The 23327-nt window shown below is 38.0% G+C and overlaps 1 protein-coding gene across 3 annotated transcripts in view; it reads left to right on the top strand.

The window, feature by feature from the left end:
- Window positions 1-23327, top strand: part of REEP1 (receptor accessory protein 1) — a 1259835-nt gene that overhangs the window by 1130654 nt on the left and 105854 nt on the right. For 2 of the 3 annotated variants that reach the window (XM_044062335.1, XM_044062333.1), the window contains one exon: window positions 11550-11692. The exons of the other annotated variant lie outside the window; for it this stretch is intronic. In XM_044062335.1, the coding sequence (XP_043918270.1) occupies window positions 11550-11692 (143 nt within the window). The remainder of the gene's footprint in view (window positions 1-11549; window positions 11693-23327) is intronic. 3 annotated transcript variants of the gene reach the window in all.

Here is a 23327-nt window from a genome sequence, read left to right as displayed (position 1 = left end):
TTGTGGGTGTGTGTTCCACACAAGCAACCACATGTGTTTCAGTGAGGAACTGGTTTTGTTCATTTTCATGGTTAAGTAAAGGTCACAATCATTCATAAACACAAACATCTACCTGCAGCAAGTTTCAGCACAGAAATAGAAGAACTGCAATGTAAGTCTCTACATAAGGGCATACACAAACAAACCGATGGAATGTCAGCTGTTCGTTGAAATTGCCTGAAGGTTACAGCTTGCCCCTGTGCAGTGACCCTTCCATTTTCCAGCCCTTCCCATTCTCCAATCATCCCACCTTCCCTACACATTTCTACAGACACATCAACAAATTTACTGGTACAACTCTGTCTGTGAGTCTGAAAAGGTACATCTTTAAGCCAGATGTAAATCTTTTACATTCTGTCTGCCAGTTATGCCTGCTGTTCCTAATCCAACAGCCCTTCCAGTTTAAGTCTATCTCCACTCCTGGTCCTCTGAAGAAACAGTGAGTCCATTGGATGTCTCACTGTTCTCTTCTTTCTACTAATGTATATACATAACAAACACCTTTCTGGCCCTCATATTCTCAAGCCATATTACTCTTCCTCTTATATTTACCGTTCCTCATCAGACTGATGTCTTTTTCTCTGTGCAGTTTCCAAGTTTGGTTTAAAGGGCCATTATCCCCAAAAGACAACACTTCCTCTTCTAAGAATATATTTATTCCCTGCAAAATAAGCCCTACACTGCCACTTAAAAAATAAAAACACGTCTTATCTGCTTCTCACTCTCTGTGTCATTTTTGTATTGGGTTTACATGGAATTTCTTGATACTTCTTTTCTCTTTGGCTCCATTATAATGGTGCAGCGGTAGCATTGTCGCCTCACAGCAAGAGGTTCTCTGGTTTGATTCTCGGCTGGGGTGCCTTCTGTGCTGAGTCTGCATGTCCTCCATGCGTTTGTATGGGTTTCCTCCCACATTACAAAGACATGCATCTGGAGCATTTCTCCCTGGGCCTCCGCTGAAAATTGGCTTCGTTCCAAATTGGACTTTCCCGGTTAACAAATGTTAAATAAATAAATAAAATTATCATGATAAGCATTACACGTTTACAATTTCTGGCTAGGAAAAATGCACATCATACAGTATTTGTAGCCCTTCCTTCCTTCTTTCCTTTACACTACGGTCATCGTACATATCATCAGTGTCTGGGTATTCGCATATTTTTTACTGTTTAGTATCAGCTGCAGCTCAGATCACAGCTGAGAGTGGAATTTTAGAAAACCTGCTAACACATCAGCTAACACAGGAAGAAAATGGAGAGAGGAGTCCCAGCATCAAATTGCTTTTTTAACACCTTTATTGAATTATCACTTAAGACGTAGGTAAACATACATTTATATACAAGAAATCAAACCATATTAACATGTTCCCAGTTACATTCATTATACACAAACGATATTAACATGTTCCCAGTTACATTCATTATACACAAACGATATTAACATGTTCCCAGTTACATACATTATACACAAACCATATTAACATGTTCCCAGTTACATACATTATACACAAACCATATTAACATGGTCCCAGTTACATACATTATACACAAACCATATTAACATGGTCCCAGTTACATACATTATACACAAACCATATTAACATCTTCCCAGTTATATACATTATAAACAAAACATATTAACATGTTTACAGTTACATACATTATACATCATGTATGTCCTTTTGTATAACTATAATCTATCCAACATTATATAAATTACATAAATTCTTGCCTTCCCTTAAACTTCATTCCTCCTCCTCCTGAACATTATTCTGCATGCATTTTCCCACAATTTCCATTTATTTTTATGTAATTTGCTCCTACCCTTTTCTAAAGATTATACTTCTGGCTCTTTTATCTCTGTTACAACATTCAACAGTTCAAATAAAGTTGGTTTATACTTTGATTCCCATGTTCTAGTTAGGCAACCCCCTGAATTAAACTTATCAAAGGCTTACTATGTCTAGACAATTCAGATCCTGGGTTCCAGCTCAAAAGAATAATTTCCTTAGTTACACCCATTTACTCACCCATATTTCTGACAGAGTACTCTGTAGAAAATGTTTAAAGTCTGCCAACTCATTACACTCCTAAAACATATGTTCCCATTTACCTTGTTATTCCCCATCACATCTCCAACATTTGCTATCTACCCAAGGAAAGATTCTTTGGAGTCTGCTTGGGGTGTAAAAATACCTATGCAAACACTTTCAATCAAAAATCCTGCATCTTTTAAGCTTTATTGCACATTTGAAAGCCATACACGTCATCCCATAGTTCCCTTGTAAATTGCTTATCCAATTTTTCTTCCCAATTTTTTCTAACCTCCTCTGAATAATTCCTATAGTTATGGTGCAATGTTTTATATGCCCTAATAATTAACCCTTTTTAACAGCAGCTTCTATTCTAGATTCATCTAAAAACTCTACCAGAGCAGGTATTTATCTTAGGATTCCTATATCCCTTTCTCTTTGCTTATACTTTGATATCAGTACCTGCTAGGGAAGGGAGCCCCTACCATGCAGTCCAAATGTCTTCATGGCTTCGACTCATTCTGTTACCTTTCCTTCCCTAGTTATTTGCTCCCAATACCTTGGTTTTCTCCAGTAAACTTCAGCCTCCATTTGCATATTCTCTGTATCTCTAATTGCAGTCATCCCTATTGGCAAAATCTTCTTTTCTCCATTCTTTTGTTAGCTTACTTTTTAGTATACTTTTTGAATATAATATCCTGTATGACCGTTGTTATTCTTCTTAACTGTAATGATCTACATCCAAAATCCCACTTTCTCCTTATTTCCCCATTTCCTCATCAGAACTTTCCACTTTGAATTATATCTTTCTGCTTGTGTTTTATATATATATATATATATATATATATATATATATATATATATATATACACTTCCGTGGTGGTGCAGTGGTGGCGTTGTTGCCTCACAGCAAGAGGTTCTTCCATTCGATTCTCGGCTTGAGTTGGGAGTGCCTTCTGTGTGGAGTCTGCATATCCTCCCCGCGGTCGAGTGGCCGTTCGAAAGACATGCGTTGAATGGGCGTGCCTTCATTGAAGGTTGGGCATCGGGCTGGCAACTCGACACCATAAAAACCAACTGCCAATCATTAGTGGACCAGAGTTCCACTGTGGCGACCCCTAACCGGGAAAAGTCGAAAGACAAACAACAACAAATATATATATATATATATATATATATATATATATATATATATATATATATAAGCCTTAACTGTGCAGCTGTAAAATATCCCTTCAAATCAGATAATCCTAAACCACCTTTTCCTATTGGAAAGATCAGCTTATTCCACTTGACACTTGTCATCTTCCCCTCCCAGTTAAATTCCTTCAACTCTTTATTAATTATTGTCCACAACTTCTCCTCTGGTTGATAAAAATATGCCTGACCTGTGTATAAAACTAAAAGGACTAAAAACATTTTCTCTGCCTGTATCTAGCTATCCATATGCATAAACAAGAGCTTCCATTTTCTAAGTTTTTGTGTTATCTTTTGTTTAGTCTATCCCACATCTGTTCAGTTGCTATAACAGAAGCCATTTTACGCCATACTTCTAAATGCTTCATTTTTTCATGCCCCCATAAATATGGGTATTGCTCAACCAATTCACATGTGGGTACATAATTTTCAGCTATGGCCTTTGTTTTATCTTCAATAATTTTATATCCCCAAAAGATTTGAAACTGTAATGTCATACAAGACTGAGATGTCCTTTCTGGTTTTATCAGGTAAAAATAATATCACCTACAAATAAAGCCAACTTTTCTTACCATATCAATTATATCCTTAAATTTCTGAGTCCCTTATTTTCTTTGCCAATGGTGCTAAACATAAAGGAAATAAAGGGAAAAGAGGACACCCATACCTGGTTACTTTGATCAGACATAACTTATCACAGAGGAACCCACCCACTTTAATTCTTGCCTTCAATCCCTCATATATCCTCCTAAATAACCTTATTATTGTGTCAGAGAATGCAAATGCTTCTATTGCCCTACTCATAAAATTATTTATTTATTTGTTTTACATTTGTTTACTGGGAAAGTCCGACCGGGCAAAAATTGCCCATTTTCAGTGGAGGCCCAAGGAGAAAAGCTCCACATAATACATCATGTTACAAAAATATTCAAAAACATTCAGTACAGAAAGCATGCAACATAATCACAAAACAAGCAGTTTTCAAAAATTATGTACAAAAAATACTCAACATAGTCCTTTTGAAAAACATTTAAACAATACACAGAAAGCAATATACGGGTGGTTAACATAAGATAGTGGCACATCTTGAAGTACCATGAATGTTGCTACAACAGAACTTTATCATGTAAAGCACCATTTGCAGTTACTAATGAGAAAGGTCTAGTTATTATTAGGTTAGTCTGGGTCTTGACAGTTCCATATCCAGGAATTGGATAGATAGGACGTCAGCTGATTTTTGAAGCTAAATTTGTTATTTTGCATTCTGATTTTGTTGGGGAGGGAGGGATCCCAAAAAAAATCCCAGCTTACTCTGTTAAATGCTTTCTCTGCATCAAGACCCAACAACAACAGCAGCATTTTCTTACTTTCTACTTCACTGTGGATCATTAATCCTCCGTTAATGTTGCCAAATGTTTGCCTCCCCTCCACAAAACCACACTGATCCATATCATTAAATTCTGGCAACTCTTTTGCCATTCTTGTATCTATTATAGACATAAACATTTTATAATCATGGTTTAAAATTGAAATAGGCCTATATGAAGCTGGGACTGAGAGCTTCCAAACTTCTACAGGAATATATCATCAATTCCTGAAAACTTTCCTGCAGATTGATTATCATCTAATTACTTTTATTCCTTAAAAAAAACAATTTAATTTAAAGATTTTCCTTTCCTATCTTATAGTGGGAACAGTATTTTGTAAGAGCAGTGCAGTCATTCAGCCATGGCAATTTTCCATTTTTTACAATTTTCTTTTCCCTGTTTTCTTTTAATTTTAACAGTTTTGAATTGCACACATACATGGGATACCACCATTAGTTCTAACTGACTTTGGGTCACCAGGCTTGTTTGCTTGATAACACAAAGTCAGACTGTCACTACACATCCTTCCTGCTGTAGTTCTGCTTAGAAGAAAAGGAAGTGCCCTGTTCATAGTCTTGAATTTTATTTTCTTCTTTTGACTGAGGTCATGTTTGTTAAGCAATAGTCTAAATCTGCATCCATAAAGCAGCCAGTATTAATTAATAAGCAAATACGTGCATATTAGTTTCACATGCATATCTCAGAACTGTATTGATTTTCGGCAGAAAGTTGTTGTTTGTTCTTATATGTTTGCTTTGAAAAATGTTTGCTTTTCTGGAAAATTATCAAGAATTATAGTCACTCAGTTTAAAAATTATCCCTGATCTTGGTCCTTTGTCCATCCTTTATTGTTGCCTTTGTGACCCCCATGCACTGACGCAGTAATCAAGGAGCCTCATTCTTCACCACTAGTACCAGTGAGGGGCATGCACATTGGGAAGGATAACAAGTACACACACGGTAAAGTACAATTTCCCTTAAGAGCACACAGAGATCACAGTCAATCTGGAGCTGGTTTCTCCCTTTCTCTCCATATCCCCAATAAGACATCCCACTGGCACAGCTATAGAGTCCAGATCTCAGCCTAGTGGTCAAGCTAAAACCTGCAGCACCCTCTCTGTCCAAGCAGTGCTTCATGTCCCTGCCCAAGTAGTGGACACACACTTTAAGATTTGATTTATATACAAACAAACAGACACTCCTGGTGTAGGCTGGCACAGGCTCTCCAGCTGCACCCCTTTTTGGCCCAGACTGTAAGGTAGTAATTACTGCTAGCAACCATTAATATCCGCTACTAATAAGGCCCTTAACAAAGGGTGTCCAATTTTACTGTGCAATACTATTATCCAAATAGTAAGTGTGACCAGAACTTTTAAGTCTATCGGAGTGGCTTAGTACAGTATCACGAAATACATGCAAGTACTCTAGAGCCTAAATTATCTCTACACAAAACAGCCACAGTTGAAAGGTTTAAAAATATTTAATAATTAATAATAAAAACACAAGATAAATCTCCTCAGTTCAACACAGTGCGAGTCAAGAGTTCAGACACAGGAACTTTAAAACAATACTGTAGGATAGTCTGACATAAATATAGACAACAGCTAATCTAATCTTACTATTTTCTATCTATTTTAAGAGAAACAATGTTCTAAATAACTTACATGCATACAGAGCAAAGGCAGAGTGCTAGTGATGTTGTCAGTTCTGAAGACAAATGCAAAATGCTATCTCTTTCTCTCTGAGATCTCTTAAATTGATAATACATCACTGCTGACTCATTTTAGATTACATCATTCTTAAAACATCTCTGGTTCCCAGGCTAATAAAAACTCAAAATTTACATTTCTCTTTATAATCTTGTGCCTGGCCAGGAAACCACAGCAATAAAAGACATTATACATGTAAAATCTAGCAATCAACTCTGGTCTCAAAACAATAGAAAAAATTTGCTAGTCCAGACATTGTGTCTCAAGTATGAGATCAAACAGACATACAATGCTTTACTTTATCAGCTTTCTTCCAGCAGGGTGCACTGTGGTTACATTTTTGAAGTTCAGAACATATGACAGTTTTTTTTTTACATTTAGTTTTCTTATTTTTGTAAAACAGCCTGTGGATTATACTAATATTTACAATGACATAGAATTATCTACAAAATTCCATCTAGCTGGGCTGGCAGCTTTTCAGTTTTTCACAGCCTTTACTAGAATTCTTGATTAAAGAAGTTTGGAGAGATGACTTTGCACTGCAGCATTGAGATTCTGAGTTTGTACTATGAAAACAAAAATAAGCTGCCATTGTATGAGCATAAAAAAGGGAAAAAAGATAGTAAGAGAAGCTGACTTTCTTAACAAAAACAACAGAAGAAAACTGCTGACACAGCACCATATTTTGCTGGCTTCCTGGCTGTCTCTGCTTCAGAAACTCAGTGCTTCAGACCATGACATTAATCACATTAACAGTGAAGCACAGCTTCCTATAGAGGGAAGAGAGGTGGGTAGAACTTACCAACACCTCAGACAATGTATTATACTACAGATTTTAAGGGGAAAATAGTCAGAATAAAGATTCCATGTGGACAGCTTTGAACCAGATAAATACCCTAACATATACTTTAAAAAAATACAATGCATCCAAAGGTTGTCATTTCACCAATATGCTCATGATCTTGAAGCACTGTTCTGCAGCTGAAATAAAAAAATTCTCAGTGCATATTTTTAAAAGGCAAAGAACACAAACCCTTGAGAGTCACCAGAAAAAAAGTTACTGACACTGTGACCTGAGATTTTGAAGTAAGCAGTACCTCAAAGACAATGTTTATCAATACAATGCCACCTTCTGGAGACACAGACTGTACTTTGAGAAGGATAATGTTTAAGAATGTTTGCCCCCATCGTTTTACAGTTAGTTGCTCATATCACCCATGCTCAAGACAAAGCTACTTAGGCATAATAGATCAAGGTGGTATTTGCTCATGTAATGTTGCTCGCTTCCCACTGGAACAAAATTGTACTGGCTGCATCAGTTTTGTGGATGATAAGATATTGCAACTTCTTGTAGAAACAGAAAAGCGGTGTTACACTACGTGTCACTGTTAGCTCTTTCTTTGAGATGTAGTGACCTAGGAGCAAGAACAGTAAAGTAAGGGAGTAAGGAGGGTGAAGTTCCCAAAAAGGGGGTGCAGGGGGTTTGTCCCTGAAAAAATGCTTTATGTATGTCATTTGCTTGTGAAAAGCAATATTGAGTAAATGACTAATCGGAATGGATGCACTCCAGCTGTCATTTGAGATGCTGTTGCAAGCTATTTTGATGCAAGCTCCTGTGTGACAAACAAACATAATGAGCACATAAGATGTGTCACTATAGGTGTGCAAGTAGAAAAACTGAATAATACAGCTGTGTGGTCTTATCACATAACTCAATTTTATCATTTGAAAACACTAATTAGGCATTTAATTGAATAAGTAAAACTGAAAAATAGAACCAAGAGGTAAATTGATCTTTTTTTTGTAGCATGTGGAATTTAATGAAGAAATAATGTTGTTCCAGAAGAAAAATGTTTTATCTACTACCATTGACAGTGAAAACCATAAACCAGATTATAAAAAAATGCATTATGTGAAAACCCAGGTGTTCCCAGGCAAGCTGAGAGATATAATCCATTTGTGTTCAGGGTATTCTTCCCAATCACCCATGTCTGGTACACTTCCCATATGAGGTCCTGGAGGGCATCTGTACAAGATGAACAGTCTGCCTCAACTAACTCCTTTTAACACAAAGAAACAGCAAGTTTATTCTGAGATCCTCTGTGTCACAGAGAATAAGCCCAGCCACAGTACAACAGAACCTAATTTTTTTGCTGTTGGTGTCCATGACCACATATTGTCAATCACTACCTTCCCACTTTATCATAGAGAGTAAGCCTAGCCACCTTGCAAAGGAATTTCATTTCTGTCTCTGTCCATGAGTTCATCCTTTTATTCACATCCCAAGCTTATGAAGGATCTATATTGTAAGTTCGAAGTTTGAAGTTTGAAAACTTCGACTCTCATATGATCAACATCATATGAGCGAAGTTTTCAAACATTGAACGTTTCAATGGAGATCGCCACAGGGAATATTTCCCTTCACTTCAATGTAGTGCGATCTCGGAGTTGGTATATTTAAGTAGCGGGGGGTGTGGAGGGTGCAGGGGGGCTTGCCCCCCTGCATAGAGCATTCAGGTAGTTTTTTTTTTATTTTTAGATTGTTTATATTTTATGTTCAATGTTTGAACACTTCGCTCATATGGAGTCAATCATATGAGATTCAAAGTTTTCAGACTTCAAACATATAATATAGACCCGCTTATGAATATAGGTGCAAATAAGAACATGGGCTGAATGCCAAATTGAGAGACATAGTCTGAGTGGTAAACTGAGAGTTTCATCTTAAGATTCAGCTATTATTTCCACACCACAGAGCAGCACGGTCTGTACACTAGTGCACCAATCCACTGGTCACTCTCCCTATCCCCCTTTATTTCATTCAAGAGCAGGACCTCAGGATACTCAAACTCCTCCACCTGAGGTACATGTTCCCCCCTCACCTGGAGAGAGCAATCCATGTTTTCTTCTGAGAGGGAATTGTGATGTCTGAATTACAAGTGTTAATTTTTTTTTTCATCCCAGATACTTCACACTCAGCAGCAAATCACTCCAGTGCATTCTGGTAGTTATAGTCCTTTGAGGCTAAGAGAACAATGTCATTTGCAATAAAAACAGCAAAAATGCAACCCTCATATCTCCACACCGGCTACTGTCTAGACATTGGTTGAACTGACATCCTTACCATAAAACATCACAAACAGGAGGGGGTGTAAGACAAACCCTTAATGGAGTCCTAAGTAAGCCATGAATATATTCAACTTAAAGCCAAGACTGTGGACACAACTCTCAAGCTTCAAATACAAGACCCTATCTGGGTGCCTTTCAGTTAAAGTTTGCAACAGAAAATGGCAGGGCCACCTCAATGTCACTGCAAGCTGCAGAACATAAAACTCTGTTGTTTCTGCATACTAGCCTAACAGCTTTTTGGCGTATTTAGCCTTCTTAAAGACCACAAGTGCTAAGCTCAATAGGGACCACCTACACAGTCTGTAGTTCTACTTGGAGACTTCTACAGTTATGTGGGAAGTGATGGTGATACCTGGAGGTGAATGGCTGGAAAGAGTGGCCTGACTGATCTGAACCCAAATGGTGAACTGTTATTAGACGTCTGTGTTACATATGGACATTCCATAGTAAACACCATGTCTGAACACAATAAGTGTCATAAGTCTACTTAGCACCAGAGCACCTTGGGCCATAGGTCAGTGACTGACTTTGTACTCAAATCATAACTCCTGAGGCTGTAGGTTAAAGATTTTCTGGTCAACAGAGATACTGAGCTGGTAACTAATAACCATTTGGTGGAGAATTGGATTACACCATTAGGGCAGCAGCTTGCAAAATCTGGGAAGCCCAAACATGCAATTAAGGTGTTCTAGGAATGTCTAGTCAATGTTTCAAGGCTGGATATCTTTAACTCCTACTTCCAGAAGATCTTCTCTCACATACCTGGGGAGGAAAGGGATAGGGAGGCTGAAAGAAGCTGTAGCCAAATGATGGTTGGCACTTGTCATGGTGGTAATGCTAGGACCTACTACTGAACACCAATCATGAGGGAAGTTGTTGGTTTAAAGAAATATACTATTCATGCAATGCTAGCAGGACTGGTTGCAAATCTGATTCATAGAAACCAATGAGGCAGGAACACAGCAGCTGCAGCAGTTACCAAAGCATAGGCCCATGTGTGGGATGTGTTTGGAGAAGCCACGGAGAAAGGTATTTAGGTGATCTTAAAGAGGCTCTGGCAAACTATCTGAAATCCAGGAGAGGGAGGTGAAATATTGTGGAGACTGCTCTCTGCAAAGATGAAGAAATGCTGACCTGCTGACTTTAACTGGGGACAACACTGAGAAGTAAAAGGAACACTGAGGAAGATGTGAATCCAGTGGGCATGCCCTCCTCTGAGAAGACAGTATCGATGAGGATGGTGAAATGGTAGAATTCAGTTAATTTCAGTATCAGATCACTGCAGTGCCTAACAAGTTCCAAACTGGACAGGCTATGGGAGTGGCTGCGCTCCATCTGAAATGCTGAAGGCCCTAGACATTTGATGGAGTGTCATCATTATCATACCACTGTGGGGTTGTGTGGAACCTGGGGCAGTACCCGTGGACTGGCAAAGTCTGGTAGTGGTGCCTCTTTTCAAAATGGTTGAGAGGGAAAGTGTTTCAACTGTAGATGATTCACATTCCTTAGCCTTATTAGAAAGGTGTATGCGACGGTGCTTGGAAGGAGACTTCATCCAATAGTTCAGTTTCTAATTAAGAGGAGCAATCCATATTCTGAACTGGCCACAAAAGACAGGATAAAAAAAACGTTAGCACAAAAAATTCTATGTACAGTACAGGCATTTTGTTATGATTTCTGACTGACTATAAAAATAAGTACATTGTGAGCTCAAAGACTTGACTTGAAGAAAATAAGATAGCTATATATTTTTGTCACCTCCAGTATTTGCTGAATTGCATGTGCGCACATGGATTAATTTTGTCATGCTGATTTGAACAATATGCATGCCAGTGATGTCTTGCTTTGTGAATAAGCCTTGCACTTATAAGCATAGCTTGGATGGGGTGTTTATCTGCATGGTATTTTCCAGAAATTAATTACAGAAAATATGACCAGATACAGCGCTGGTCTAAGAATGTGGACATTATGCCTGGAGTCCACATACTTCTAATATTTACTTTAACATGCTTATTTCATGAAGAGTTTTCATCTTAATATTCTCTCCTCATTATGTAGATGTTCATTGGCATTAAGTTCAAGAGCTACAACCTGGAGAAAAGGGTAACACATGTGAGAAAGAGGGAGTCATTGTCACAGAATCCTCAGAGGATGAGGAAAATATAGCAGAACATTCTTCCAAGCGTACCATATGTATAGAAGAACACCAGCTCATTGAGGTACTAGACAATTGAAAGAAAAGGGGTTCAAGTAAAATTATAGGTTCATTTATTAGTCATTTCTTGCCACATTTCTTCTGCTGCTTTTGGTATTTAGTTTGAATCTGTTGACTACTTCTGAATAGGTTTTACTTATTACGTTGTCTCTGACCTTTTTGTAAAGTTATGTAGGTTCTCTGTATTATGATTGCAAACAGCTTTCTGCTAAAATCAGTTAAAAGTCACCTTTTCACTGTTAGCATGCCATATTTTGTAAAATGAACACACAAAATCATTTAATGTCAGGTCCGATGTACATGCTAGTCCTTTTCTTCTTGGGTCTCCACTGAAAGTGGGCTGCATCCAGCTGGATATTATAGATATCAAAATAAACATATTTCAACCATGCGAACAATCTGATTTACTCGGATGAAGCACAATATATAGATTATAAATCTATTTGGAGACTATGTTGTTGTTGTGTCTTTCGGCTTTTCCCGGTGAGGGGTCGCTACAGCGGAACTCTGCTCTGCTAATGACTGGCAGTAAAAAAAAGTGCACAGTTTTACATTTTCTGTGTGCCGTGTATATTGTATAAACAACTGAGTATGAACCAAGAAATAAAAAACAACCAAGTCATACCTTAAAGGCAATTGGACTGAGTTTACAGGGCACTATGTACTCCTTCCAAATGAAAAGGTCACCCAGTTATGTAAAGATGCCTCAGGTCTGCATGTCTGGAAGGCTTTGAGCTGTAAGGTTGTGCACACACCATTAATGCTACTCTGGTCACAGTGGAAAGCTTTAAACTGATTTCCAAACTACATGGTTAGCAATGATTATGACTGTCCTCTGCAAGCAAGTCTAAAAACGGTCTGAGATGAGTGCCATTTGTCTTTAAGCACCAATTAATACAGGTGGTGGGATACAGTCAGAGCTCTGCATCGTAGATGTTGGGAAATACTTCAGTAATGCAGGTGACTGAGAATTTGTGAGCATAGAAAGAGGGAACGACTTTTGAAATTTACCAGGCTTCTGAAAAAGTGTTTGTTTAAGGATCAGTGAGTTGCTAATAGCATTTTCCAGTAAAGTTACTGGGATCATTAGTAGGAGGGGTTTTAATTATGCACAGGACAATTACAACAATTCACAGAAGTGGATCAGGAGAGGAGACAACAAGAGACTATATGGGATCTTTGGTATTATCATCAGCAGGGAAGTAACATACTCTGTACGTCAAGGAGGATTATCTGCAATCAGATTTTGTTTGGATGTCCTTCTGTGTCTGAAATGGAATTGGTTCAAGACAGAGAAAATTAAATAAAAAGTGGTAGTGCCAACTGGGTATGCTGCTATACAGACAGCATAGGCAAAGTAGAGCTGACTCTCGCAACTGCAGTGGTATTCTCTGGGTAAATAAATTCTTACAAGAGCAAACATACTGTGCAGTGTGAACTACTGTCTATTATACAATTCCTCCCTATTAATATTCTAAGATGTGCATGCTGATTGGCCAGCCCAACCAGCGTGCCCATTGTAAATCCCACAATATACCAACGGAAAAAGGTCTGGTCGCCCGGACTTTTTTCCGTTGGTATAAACTGCCCCAAAATCTTTTTTTTTTTTTTTTACAATTAAAAAAAAGAGAGAAAACGGAGCAGCATAGACTTTCTTCTCTCCGTTGCTTCCATTTCAAAGCCTTGATGTACTGGGTATGCATGGGAACGCAAGTCCCATACGCATGCGCAGTACATCAAAAAACAGAATTGGTATACCACAACCGGCAGAAGAACAGCAATCTGCCGTTGTACAAAGACATTATTTAAGAAAAGTAAGTTTTTTTTTTCTTAAGTAACGTCATTGTATAATAGCAATAATCGACTTTGTGGTTGTGGTATATTGAAGATTTACCCACTGTTGCCTTTGTTTAATCACTCGGGCTTCGCCCACGTGATTAAACCACACCAGCCGTGGGTAAATCTTCAATATACCACACCATGTCGTTGGTTATTGCTTAAGCGTAATATACTTGTCCAAATTTAGCCTAATTGCTTCTTTCAATATAAATTTCTGGATCTGTCTGACCAAGAATTTCAATATTGATAACAGGCTGATTCAGTATTTTGCTATACATATTATATTAATGGAGACTACTAACAGAGACTAATCAAAACATCCTGAATCCAAAAGAATGAAACTGCATTCCAATGAAATTGTCCTTAATAAAACATAACCAATCCTAAGGTGCAGTGATCCTGGAACTGGCATTTTAAGTTAGCAGGTTGTGGGCTCAAGACCCAAGTATATGACTACTCATTGACACCTCTTTTGCCGACACCTGATTTGTTGGCAGATATAGTGTCACCAAATGCAAAATAAATAACATAGCTTTCTTCTAATGGCAATACACAATCTCATAGCAAACTAGACTTAATTATTCTGCCTGTGAGGTCACCGCTTGCCAAGGAAGTATAACCCCCAAATACAACAATCTCGGACAGAAAATGCTATCTCTAATATGAGTGAGTATATTCTTCAGATCTGTAAATGTTTCTCAAATGATATACTGGCAAATCTTGAATGAGAAGTTACTCATTCTAATCCCTGCACAAGGGGAAGTAATTTTTTATGTGTGTTAATTTAAAATTTCAAAAAAATACAGTTTCAGTCATTTGGCATTATGATTTTGGGATTCACATTTCTGTAATGCTTCCACTTCTTCCTATATTTAATTTTCATGTGTAGACATGGGCCAACAAACCACACCACTTCATTTTTCAGAGATGGCCCTTAACATGACACATTTATGCACGCATGTATGCAGTGCATGTATGATGTATGTAGGTATCATTTTCTATTTTTCATTATTACAACTAGATAGATGTCACAAAACATGAGAATGACTTTAATAGTGGAGACCAGAGTTAAGAAATAACAGGGTACAGAACAAACAATGAGTGCAATATCGGCAGTCAATATACATTGGCAGGAGAACAAGTGAACAGGACAAACAAATACCAGAAAATCACTGCAAGAACCTATGAACAAGAAATTCAATGTCATCAAAATTTATGTAGCCAAGTAGAGGGATTTAACTCTCTTTCAGAAACTATTCTAGTAAATTACTGAACTAAGCAAATTAATAATATAACATGCTGAAGTTTGTTAGAATGTTTTGGAAACATCACAGACATTGCAGATGACCCTCGGCATTCATGGGATATCTGTTTAGACTGCCTGTTAGAAGTACAGTATACCATATGACATGTAACACTCTTTAACTTGGCATTAGCACATTTAACGTTATATCCCATACACTACAACTATTTTTTTCTAGTTTGTGTGCAAATATGTATATATATTATATTATGTTATATTATATTTTAGAATCATTATATGAGATAGCATGCATTATTTTACTCTAATCACTTTTAATTAACCTTGTCTCTACACTAAGCATGCATGACTTTTTAAAACAAATAAAATAACTTGTTTATATCAATAGCCCAGTAACCATTTCAGTAAATTCAACTTGTCAAATTTTAGGATCTTGATCAACTGTTAAACTGGTCATATATTTGCCTTGTTTCTTCAGTGGTCCTGCAATTCCTGACTGCCCAATGCATCCATCACTTGTGAAGATAGTACAGCTGTGTAAGTTGAACTTACCTTAAAAGTAGATGTTTATATGATCACTGCTGCAGTAGCCTTAGCTATATGGGTTATATCCTGCTAAGGATATAACATCTGGCCACCTTCCAAAGCTTCAGGGCACCTTCTATCCACCCAAACTGTCAAACAGCTCCAGCTGAGCTGACTAAAAGTTAAGTTTGGGTGTGAAGCTCTTTAGAGCTTTCCTGCCAGCAGAGAGGGAGAGGCTGAGCCCTGAAAGGACAAGGCTAGGAATAACAAAAAATAAATGTCCACACACTGGCATGAAAAACACGCCAAAAAGGGGATGGAGGGAGTGGCTACTGCAGCAGTGCTCCTTCAAACTTCTACTGTTCTGGTAAGTTCAGCTTACACAACTGTACTGTTCTTCATATTGATCGCTGCTGCAGTAGCCTTAGCTATATGAGTAGATTACCATAACTAACTATATCTGGTGGAAGAAGAAAGGTCAAGGAGCCCCTGGAGAATGGTCCTATCAAAGAATGATCTAGACCTAGAGATGGAATCCAGTTTATGGTGCTTTGAAGATGTATGTACAGAGGACCAAGTAGCAGCATCTAGAATACTAATCTAACCCTTTCCAAAAACCCACAGAAGAATCCAAGGTCCTTGTTGAGTGGGCCTTGACCCTGCCTAGAATAGATGTCTCATGATGAGTACACAAAAAGGTAATAGCCTTATACAACCATTTGGAAATAGTCTGTTTTGACACCGGCTGTCCCTTCTTCTTACCTTCACAAGAAATGAACAATTGATCTGATGATTTGAAAGATTTAGTTCTAAAATGATAGTCCCAAAGTTGGCTGAGGATATCCAAGGTATGGAGCATCCTCTCTCCCTCAATTTTAGGCTCAGGAAAGAAAATGGGGAGATGGATAGTTTGACAAAGTAAACTCGGATACCACTTTAAGCATAAAAAAAGGCTTAGTTCTCAAAGTTTTTAGTAGAATCTAGAACAGAAGCTGCCATTAAAAAGGAATAATTAGTAGAGCATATAAAATATTGCATGATAACTATAATTATCAATCAGAGGAGGTTAGAAAGGATTGGGAAGAGAGACTGCATAAGCAATTCACAAAGAAACAATGGAAGAATATATGTATGTCTGCCAAATATGCAACAAAATCTAGAAGATTTAGGATTTTTGCTTGGAAATCTTTACATAGATATTTTTATACACCAAGTAGACTCCAGAGTATTTTTCCTTAGGTAGACAGCAAATGTTCGGGAAGAAAGAGGTACTTGGGAACATATTTTCTGGGAGTGCGGTGAGTTGGCAGACTTTAAGGATACCCTGTGGGATGCACTGTCGGAGATGCTGGGTGGGTGGATTGATGTGACAAGAGAGATGATTTTTCTGAGCTATGATACAGAATCAGAATTGCCTAGACATGGTAAGGCCTTGTTGTGTCTAATTATAGTAGGTGCCAAAAAAGCAATTACTGGAAAATGGAAATCAAAATTTAAACCAACAATATTAGAAGTAGTGAATATAGTAACAGAGATAAAACAACTGGAATGGAGATCTTTAGAAAAGGGTGGGAGCAAACTACATAGGAAAAAATGGGAATTGTGGGAACAATACATACAGGGGGAGGAATGGGGATTAAAAGAAGGCAGGACTTAAACAAGCTATGTAATGTCTGAATGAAAGTGAATGGGTAGATTATAAGTGATGTATAATGTTTGCAATTGGGAGTGTGTCAGTATGGTTTGTAATGTAAAATGCTTGCAACTAGGATTGTGTCGGTATGGTTTGTTTTCATTTATATAAATGTATGATTGCTTATGTTGTAAGTGATGGTTTAATAAAGACGTTTCTTATTTAAAAAGGATGCAGGAATTGAATAATTTATGTAATGTTGCTTAGGTTATATGATATATAGCAATATATGTGAAGTATAATGTTTGTTAATGTTAATTTGTTAACACAGTTTGATTACTTTTGTATAAATGTAAATTTGCCTATGTCACAAGTGATAATTCAATAAAGGTGTTAAAAAAAGAAACCCTGTCCTTGTGGAAAATGAGGTAGGGTTGACTCACCATAAAAGCTTGCAACTCAGATTCCCTTCTTGCAGAGGTCAGAGCAATCATTAAAACTGTCTTTCATGTTAAGAACCTCAGGTCAATCAGATTAACTGGTTTAAATGGGGCAAGTGTAGTTTCTCTACCAAAACTAAGATCCCCAGGAGGGGCCACCAATTTACTTGGAGGCCTCTTATGCAAAACCCTTTCAAGAACATTTTGGCATATGATTTCCTTGAAAGAGGAGGATCCATGGAAAGACATGCTGAAATGGCCAATAAATAAATCTTGATCGAGGAATAGGAAAAGATAGTAACTCACACAAATAATGCAAAACCAGAGTACAACTAGCCCTGCATGGGTGCTGGTTATGCTGTTGGCATAAACTAGAAAACTTTTCCATTTGTTAATATACGATTTCCTAGTAGCAGGCTTTCTTGTGTTCATTAGTACCTGCTGCACGTCCTCAGAAAACAGGTGCCTAAAAGGAAATAAGACTGCATCATCCAGACAGTCAACTAAAGATGATTGATGTTGAGGTATATCAAATACCCCTGTTCTTGTGTGAGTAGATCAATTCTGTGAAGAAGCTTGTGGTATTTGCCCCTGGCCATTTCCAAAAGGAGAGAGAACCACAGCTGCCTGAGCTAGAAGGGAGTCATCACACTGATATTGGGGGATTCTTTCTGAATCTTCAGAAGTACCCTGGATATTAGTCTCACGATCACAAACAGGTTTAGGAAAGAAAGATCCAAAACTGGTCTCCAAGTGTTTTCTTTTCTTTGGGACTAGGGACATCCTTGAAAAAAAAAAACCTTCCCCACCTGGGAAGGAGGAACTGGTTCTATCACTCTGTGGGACAGCATGGGATGAAGAACAGGAGAAAACAAGAGAGTCTGGTCTGCAGAATGAGGAATGACCCCCTGGAAAGGAGGAATTTCCTCCCACTGCCATCTGTAACTCTGATCAATGATGTTCAGAACTCATTTGTCTGAAACAATCTGTTGCCAAAGAGAAAAATGGAGATTCAGACTTTCTGGAAGAGAAAGATGGCCAGGTTGGGAGGGCATCACAAGGTGTCTTGAATAGTCAGTCAGACTTGTGGCAGCGTCCTTGCTTTTGGAAGGTTTGAGTCTTCTTTTTGGAACCTCCTTGGTACTTGCTAAATGTCTGTTTACCTAAATCTGTTGAGACTGTTTATTCTTTATTTTTTTTGCCGAAATTGGATGAGGAGAAAGAAAATCCCTTGGACAATTTGGAAAAGGAGGCTGAAAAATATTAGAGATTCCCTGGATTAGCTTGCCTCTTCATCACATTTTTGATCACCTCTGCAGCAGAGGGGCCAAACACTAAATTTCTATCCAAGGGAGAATTTAAAATCATCATCTGGAAGGTTCTGACAATGCAGCCAAGCATACCTCCTTAAAACCACACCAGTGGCCATAGTCCTGGAGGAATTATCAACAGAGTCATACACACACTGCAAACAATGAGTAGTGACCGGTACAGTACAAGAAACTAAGTTATTTAAATCAGATTTTTCTTCACAAGAAGAAACTATAGATAAAACATTCCTCATACGTTCACAATATGTTGGAATAAACTTTAACATATGAGCCTGACAATTTAAAATTCTGAAATTCAAAGTTGCAGAAGCGTACACTTTTTCCCCAGATGTATCAACAATCTCCCCAGTCTTATTAGAAAGAGTAGGATTGGAATTAACTAAGTGTTTAGCAGCAGAGGAGTTAACTGAGTCTATATCTGCTGGGTCAGGTTTGAGAATAGTGTATAAGAATTTAAAAGACTGAGGAACTGTATACATCCTATTTGCCATTTTAGGAACAGCTGACTGACATTGCAGGCAGTAAGACACATACTATAAAGCAGACAGGACAGGAGGAATGGGTATAGCTTCTCGAAAATCCTTCTGTAACATCTCAGTATTTTTTGAGGAACTGAAAAACCTCAGTGTTCTCAGACTGAAAATACTGGGCCATTCTGGCAATAGTCTCAGCGAAAAAAAAACTCACATGGTGAATCAGAAAGAGAGCTCACCTCTAATTCTGAATCAGAAATCTAAGGACAAAACCCTCAATCCATCCCTGCATCTTCCTGTTCAAATTCAGAATCATGACTCTCTTCAGGAAAGGAGGCATCCCTCTTTCATTTACCAGAAACTACACTACAAGAAGGATCAATAGCCTGAAGCAGCCCTGAGCCAGTCCCAGTAAACTACTCCTATTCAAAGAAATTTGAGGAGGAGTAGATTCATCCTTGGTTTTCTGTTTCTTTTTGATAGGAAAAATGGGACCATTTGTGTTATTAATGGCAGCCGGTGCTTCTCCAGGGATGGGTGCAGCTTTCTGGCAAAACAGAGAAACCTTCACTGTTCCTTCTCCCAAGACCAACAAGAATGGCTCTGCCTTGCCTAACAATTGAACCCCAACAGATGCAGAGGACATGGCTAACCCCCAATCTATTGTGGCTGTAGGTGCTACACCAGAGGGATCTGGGGTAAAAGATGAGTGGTCTGAGGTACAACAAATGGCCGCAGCAGAGTCACTCACCTGTGGCTAAGGCAAATTGCTAGCCTGCTGTGGTGGCAAAGGCTATTTGCTTAACTTTTTCTTTTTGAGGCTGGAAGAAGAACAGACCAGGTGTGTGACAATCTGTTCCATGGTCAAACCGAAAATGATGCCTCTATCCTGGGAAAAACTAGCAACATTGCCAGTAAAAAATATCAGTCCAAAAAATTACTTTTTTGACAGAAAAAAAAACACAGTAAAAAGCACTTTCAAACACTATGGCAGCCTCACATTAAAATAAACACAATTTCTCCTCAGAAAATATTTTATCAGTTAGATAACACTACTTCTAAACTGACAGAAACAATGAGTGCTCCATTTAAAAGTATGTTACAGTCTCAAGGCAATCCATTAAAACACAACACTCCTAGATTTAAAATCATTTTCCTGAAGAGGAAAGTAATAAAATGTCAGTAAAAAAATAAGAAAATGAAAGGTTTGTTCCCCAAAGGGATCTTAACTGTCCAGCTAAGGAAAGCACAAGCCGACAATCAATCCTCAGAAGCCTCAGAGGTGCATAATCTTCAGAGGCAGTAAAGCTCGGAAGGACTTTGCACCCAAACTTGTCTTTTAGTCAGCTCATCTTGAGTGTGGAAGGTGCCCTGAAGCTTTGAAAGCTGGCTGGCTGTTATATCTTTAGCAGTATATAACCCGTATACCTTAGGCTACTGCAGAAGTGTGATCAATATGAAGAACATTTGAACTTCCATTTGGTAATGTTCTTGTTGAACTATAATTTTAGTTAAGGACATGATATGTGCCTGCTTTATCAACTCTTACCTGCCACAGTTTCACAGCCTCTGATTTTCCTGCAGCAGTACTGGGTGTGGCACTTCGGGTTGCACTTTTCCTTGACCTTTGATGCATTTGTCTTATGTGTCTCCAGCTTTGTTTATATGGCCTTCTGTCTTCATCGTGGATAAGTTAAGACATTCGTTAAGCCACTTCTACCATTTGCTTTTACTTCAAGCTACAAATGTTGTCGTGTTTTTTGTATTTTTCATCTGTGCCATCCTGTACAACTGGCAGCCTCCCAACTTGAGAAACTTAACATCTGCTCTACTTCTTATTATATACACTTAAAGGAAAACCCCACCTTAGAACTCAAAAAACATTTTTTCATTATATTTTTGTTTTGAACTATTCTAATGCCCCAAAATCACTCCAAGTGCCTCTTTTACAATTTTAATGGGTTTCTCTCAAAATGGCAGATGATGGGGCCTGCCTTGGTAATGTGATCTTGTTTTCTTTCTTTCATTCCTTCATCCCAGAATATATTTATTTCAAGTCCTCTTTATATGACTCATGCTAGACATAAGGAAGTGGTGCCATTTTATCATGCCATTAAGATTGAATGGCAGGACTGTGAAGCACTGTCATCTAAACACACCTTCTGTAACAGAGCTGCTTCTATGTTTACCTGACTGAGCCTCACTTATGTGTCTGCCAGAGCTTGTTCTATGCTACAAATAGCTGTTAGCTACTTGTAGCAAAAGAAAGTAGATAAAAACAGGTTTTTCTAAGAGGAGTCTTTTGATGTCCTAATAAATTTGACAAAACCCTCCCCCACACTCTCATGCTGAAGTGTGAAAACTCTTACTGCACTAAATGATCCTTGCTTTATGTTTACAAGTGACTAGTAGGACTCTAAACTTAGTCTGTCTGCTACTTCCCAATGCCTTCAGTGAGGGGGGGGGGGTTCTCTCTCATGAATGATGCAGACTTAAAATGTGCTTTACTAGTTCCTCAATTATTTCTGTTATGTTCACCCTCCTTATTTCTATTTCATATTTATTTATACTTTGGTAACCAGGAAAGTGAACTGGTCCCAGGACCATTTTTAGCCACAAACTTAGGCTACATTATCAAAAATAATTGCAATTATTAAATGCACTTAGCAATACAAAGAAAAAAATACTGACATAAAAACATTAACCAAGATTGCATGTGCAACACATTGCCAATGTGTGACAGTGACAAGTAAATCATTGAGCAACATTTACTACTATGCTATGTTTGTTATTTATTATAAATAATTCATTGTATGCACACGTTACACACACACACACATATATAGTATGTGTGTGTGTGTGTGTGAGCATGCACGCGTGTGGGGGATCGGGTTAAAATGGTAAATGCATTGATATTTTACAAAAAAAGATTTTCAGATGTTTCTCTAATTGTCACAGAAATATTTGATACTACATTTAAGTTATCTTAACATACAAACTATTATAAATAACATTAAGGCTTAGCATTTCAATACTGTGTTGCTGGTTATGCAAATTTGTCAGAAGAGTTCACAATTGCCTTTAAACCCCTGACTGATCTAATTGCTTTGTTTTCCTATGAAAGGGAAGTGTTATGTTCTCCTCCCCTCTGCAATAAAAACACTGGAAAACAGTTCCGCGGCTTTCTGTCTTTTTTTATATCAGCTGCTGTGTTCCTGACATTAGCAGGATGAATTGCCCATCTAAGATTGACAGCAGTACCTGACAGGGTCAACTACAGATTTAACTGTGTCTATGACATGTCATGCAGGTGGAGACGAATTTCTCTGCATGTATGTAAGAAGTTGAATTAAAAAAAAGTAGGTGGGCTTTCCATTCCTTTGATTCCAGTGCAAGGAAATAAAAGTTTTAAAAAGTACAAGCAAGTTTCAGGTACCTACACAGTGCTGGAACCATACTGTAGGGAGAAAAAAAACCTAATGATTGAGTTAAACTGTATGAGAGGGTGGTGTTTTCCTTTAACGTCATTTTCAGTATGCTGACAAATTCTGCTCCTTCGTACTGCTGACTGTCTTCCAATGTCATTGTTAGTCCCCTCTTTCAGTTCATTTTACTACCTAACTAGAACTATCTCACTATAGGCTAACGCAGGATATTACTGCCCTTGTTATATATTTTTTTTTCCATTACTACTCCAGCTCTATTCTCAATGATGTACTTCTACAGGACTTTCCACTCTGCTTTCAGTCTCTTCTTCTCTCTGATCATCTGCTTAAAACTAACCAAGTCTTTCCCATCACAATCTACCCTTGCTAGCACACAGCCACCTAACTTCCTGTCCAAATTCCACTTCTCATCTTCACCACTATTGCTTAGCTTCACCCCTTACTTAACTTATATTAACTGACGGCAATATTTATTTCAGAACTACCTCTTACTAAGTCATCTAACCACCATCCCAATAAAAAGACCCCAACTAAACTCTAATATTTCCTCATCAAACTGAAACAAGCAAGCAAATTCAAGCAAATCCAGACCCAACGCTCAATGCACAACATTCTCAAACTGCAGCAAACTAGCAATCTCCCAGTCAACTAAATTCCCACCTACGTTAAACTCTACACTCGACACTACTAA

Source organism: Protopterus annectens, chromosome 2.part1 (genome assembly GCF_019279795.1).
Source record: "Protopterus annectens isolate FY-2018-M chromosome 2.part1, PAN1.0, whole genome shotgun sequence".
Classification (NCBI taxonomy): Eukaryota; Metazoa; Chordata; order Ceratodontiformes; family Protopteridae; genus Protopterus; species Protopterus annectens.
This window is presented reverse-complemented; position numbering and strand designations above follow the sequence as displayed.